Genomic DNA, 4,592 nt, shown 5'->3' with positions numbered 1-4,592 from the left:
CCAATAGATCAGCTCCACTGTCTCAATGGGTGGGTGCACCCCTCGTGGTCCCGACTTTGCTCATGTTCTCCCTCCTTCTGCTCCTCATTGGGACCCAAAATTTTTCTTTCAAAGACAATAGAATTTATTTTCCTTTAGTATTTCCTCCTCTTGGCTTTGTGACGTTACTTGGCATGTCCAAGAAATTTCATTGAACATTATATAGCCCATGTAATTCATAGCTCTCCACTGTGACAATGTAACCCATGGAATTCTTAGCTTTCTTTCTGATGGTGTTTGTTTTTACTTTGCAGATAAGTTACGTTATACTCCTAAAAGCAAATTCTTTTCTTTTGTGTCTAATTTTAGTTTATCATTTTAGATGAAAAAGAAAGCAAAAGAGTCCATCGTTGAGTCAGATAGTGAAGAAGAAAACTACAAAGTACCAGAATATAAAACTGTTATAAGTTTTTATTCTAAAGACCAATTAAACATTACATTATCCAAGTGTGGCCTTGTGATGTTAAATAATTTAGTCGAGGTAAGAAAAGACAAATATTTGACATGTTGAATATTGAAGTATTTAAATTGACCCTTAAATGAGTAAAATTGTTGTTGATCTAGTTACTTTTCTCATATACTAAAGTGTTTTCATTTCTTCTAAATTTTCCCTTTTAGGCATTTACTGAAGCTGCTACTGGATCGTCAGCTGTCTTCCTAAGGGATCTAGCACCATTTATGATTTTAAATTCTCTTGGACTTACTGTCTCTGTTTCACCAAGTGATTCTTTTAATGTACTTAATGTTCCTATGGCAAAATCATATGAGCTGAAAAATGAAGAGAGTTTAAGTATGGATTATGTACGAACTAAGGACAGTGATCATTTCAGTGCAATGACCAGCCTAAGCAGCAAACTCTTCTTCATTATCCTCAGTAAGTGACACATTTCCTTTCTGAGATTTGTGAAGCTGTTTTGTAAAAGCTTACTCCTTTGTACGACCTTAACAGCTGTTTTTGAAAAAAAAAAAAAAGGTTTTCTAGTACAATGGGCACTACATTAATTACTGTTCCATTATTGAGGAAAAACACTATGACCAATGCAAATTACAGAAGAAAGAGTTTGTTGGGAATTACGGTTCCAGCGAGTTAGAGTCTACTAATGGCAGAGTAGAGGCAACAGGCGTGGTGGTTTGATTAGCAAGGGGAGCACTCCCAACTTGAACTGCAAGCAAGAAACAGAACAAAATGAGAATGGTGGGAGGCTTTGAGACCTCGAAACCAACACCCGGTGATGCACTTTTTCCAAAAGATGGCACCTCCTAATCCTTCCCAAATAGCTCTGCCAAATGGGGACTAAGTATGGAAATGCTAGAGGCTATGGAGGGTACAATCTCATTCAAGCCAACACGAGGACAGTATTGTTCTCTCCGCTATGTTGATTTCTTTAGTCACCACATCTTGCTTGTCCAGAGAATGGTATTATTAAAACTTGGAGTAAGGATGAAAAATATTATATCTCACTCAGCTTTTCCATATCAGTGATAGGTGTGTCATATATTGTAACCATTATAGCTATGACTAAATATATATTTTACAAATGTTTTTTAGGTGAGTGAATTTTTAAGTGAATTAATTGCATATATTTATCTCTATTTTGTTTTGGTTGGTTAGTTGAGTTTTTTGTTTGTTTGCTTGAGACAGGGCTTCTCTGTGTACCCCTGGCTGTCCTGGAACTTGCTCTGTAGACCAGACTGGCTTCAGATTCACTGAGATCCGCCTGCCTCTGCCTCCCAAGTGCTGGGATTAAAGGCATGGGCCACCAAGCCTTGCCTCTCTCTGTTTTTATGTTTGTAATTTTTTTAGATTTATTTTATGTGTACAAATGTTTGGCTTTTTGACTGTATGTGCTTCACTAGCTTGTTTGATTCCCTGGAACTGGGGTTATGGATGGTTGTGAGTGACCATTTTGGTACTGGAAATTAAATCCAGGTCTTCTGAAAGAGCAATAAGACCTTGTAACTAGTGGACCATCTTTCTAGCCCCTTGCTAATTGTTTTGAATATTATGCCTATTGATGTGGAAGTCAGTTCTGCTTTTCACGTTACTCATTTTTATTGAAGGTAAAAACTGCATATAATTTCTTTGTCATAAAATCTTATTCACTGATATTTCAATCGGATACTGAAGGCAGTATTTGATGGAAGACTGTCTGAAAATCTAACTAGACTCAGAAGGCTATTAATACATCAATAGCTATTCCCATCATGAAGTAATGTTTAACTATTGGTGTTATCAGGACATTGTCTATGATGTGTTCTTATTACTTTTATTTACTGTGAGAATTAATTTTAAGACTAGGGAGTCAAATTTATGTAAATTAAGTAATTTTACTCCCAATATAGTATGTTCATGTTTTCTGAGTGTATATGAAATTTTCTTTAATGAAATCTAAGTTGTATCTTAAACATGACATAGAGAGTTAGAAAATTAAAAAGGGAAACCTTTACTCACCTTGGTACCTCCAGTGGTTATTATGACAGCAAACTACTGATCATAAGCATTCCTCTTAATACTGTTTGCTTTCTTAATTGTGATGGTTTTAGGTTAAACTCCTCAGTGAAAACAATATTTCAGCTGTGTTTTTGATAAAATTCTTTGGAGGATTTAGGTGAATAATATCCTGTAGTACTGATTATATTCAAAGACTTGTTTTTTCATTTCATACATCTGAAATTATTATATAGTAAATTTAATTAACTTGAGAACATCTGTATTTGATTTAGCACCTGTTAACCACTCTGCTGCTGACAAGATTCCGTTAACAAAAGTGGGACGGCGTCTGTATACAGTAAGACACAGGGAGTCTGGAGTTGAAAGATCTATTGTTTGTCAAATTGACACAGTTGAAGGAAGTAAGAAGGTAACAATCCGCTCACCAGTGCAGGTATGAAATAAGGACATTGGTAGAAGCTCTTATGATGTGTTTGAAGTAGGCAGGGATGTAGCTCAGTTTGTAAGGTGCCTGCCTTGGATGTAGGAAGCCCTGAGTTGGTCCCCAGCACCTCATATACTGTATATGGTGTGAACTTTTTTACTCTTAGAACTCTGGAGGGGAGGGCAGCAGGGATCATTCTGGGCTACTTAGTCAGTTTGATGCCAGCCTGGAATACATTAAAAAAAAAAAAACATTGCCAAAAGAATACAAAGTATTGCAGACACACCGCCAGTGTTCAGATTCCCATCAGCACAGCACTCCTTTGACACGAGCACTGGAACATTATCATTTCTTAGAGAATTGCTTCGTTTTTAGTAGTTGATAAAAATATGCATCATATTTCGCTTAGTTTTATATAGCATGTTTATATTTTTAAATAGTAAAACTCAAGAAAATTAGACTTATTGAGATATACATACTACAAATAGCATAGAAAGTTTAGTTTTAACATAAAGATACGCCTTCATAGCCATCAAGGTAGTGGATGATTTACTATTCAAAAAACTTCATTCTCTTCCTACTTTCCCTTCCTGTGTATCAACTTAGTTCACAGTACATAATTTACACAGTCTTAAATTTTATATAGGCATAATAAAGAACAGAATATGACTTTTTTACTCACCCGAATATGCAGCTGATAAGGTTCCTGAGAAGTAGATCTGGTGTGTGGAGAATACCACATTTTCATTTTGAGCAAGTCTTTGTATATGTAGAGGAGAGGTTTGAGGGTCAAAGTTTTCCATTTTGTTATTCAGTTGCTGTAAAGCAGATGATATTTTCTTCTTAGATTGTCCTCACTGGCCTTATATATTAGAGGTGGACTCTCCATTTTTCATTTATCTGTTTGTTTTTTTCACATTTTCCAACAAAATTTAATTTTAGTATTATATTTTCATAGTTGATTTGTTTCTGGTCAGTCCTATTGTTTTACAGTACATTTTTAACTATTGAACTCATTCAAGACCTAGTAATTACATACATATTGACTTTATATCAAATGCTAAAGTTTATATTAAAATAACTATTATTTAATAAATTCATAGTGCAATGTAGTCAGCAGGTAAATAAAGGGTAATAAAGCATAATATTAGTATAAGTTAGGTGAGTTAAGATTGTGTATTAAACTCTCGTAACAGAACACAGTATATTAGGTAGAATTAAAAATAGACATTCTGTTGCCACAAAGCTATCAAATAATCATATCCTCATCTTTGGTTTACAACTATACAAATAATAAAATCAAGTACTTTTCACAGGGAAAGCCAGTTTTCAGGTAATGGAAAGGAAAAGAGATGGAGAGAAAAAAAATTACTACCAGATTCACAGTTCCAGTCAACCGGAATGAGTAAAGTTTGTCATTGTGCTGCAAAGTTGGATGGCAATTTTATCTGTTTATTTGTATGACAATACCATACTCTCATGATTACTCTGCCTCATAAATCATGGGATCCCTCCTTATTTTTTCCTAAAGTTTTTTGTCTATTATAAGTATTTTCCTTCTTAAAAAATAAAATTTATTATTATTTGTTGAAATAAGAGCGGCTGGGCTGCATCCCCGGCACCCGGCTGCCCACATGGCTAGCTTAGCTTATGCCCCGAAATAATTACACGGAAACT

The 4,592-nt window shown here is 34.9% G+C and overlaps 1 protein-coding gene across 2 annotated transcripts in view; it reads left to right on the top strand.

Moving 5' to 3' along the window:
- Vps13a (vacuolar protein sorting 13 homolog A) overlaps positions 1-4,592 on the top strand; it is a 221,262-nt gene that overhangs the window by 129,943 nt on the left and 86,727 nt on the right. For both annotated transcript variants that reach the window (XM_005352017.3, XM_026781029.1), the window contains exons 43-45: positions 362-520; positions 658-913; positions 2,764-2,924. In XM_005352017.3, the coding sequence (XP_005352074.1) occupies positions 362-520; positions 658-913; positions 2,764-2,924 (576 nt within the window). The remainder of the gene's footprint in view (positions 1-361; positions 521-657; positions 914-2,763; positions 2,925-4,592) is intronic.

The sequence above is a fragment of the Microtus ochrogaster genome, chromosome 8, assembly GCF_000317375.1.
Source record: "Microtus ochrogaster isolate Prairie Vole_2 chromosome 8, MicOch1.0, whole genome shotgun sequence".
NCBI classification, from domain to species: domain Eukaryota; kingdom Metazoa; phylum Chordata; class Mammalia; order Rodentia; family Cricetidae; genus Microtus; species Microtus ochrogaster.
The sequence above is the reverse complement of the archived record's forward strand: the minus strand, read 5'-3'. Positions and strand labels throughout refer to the sequence as shown.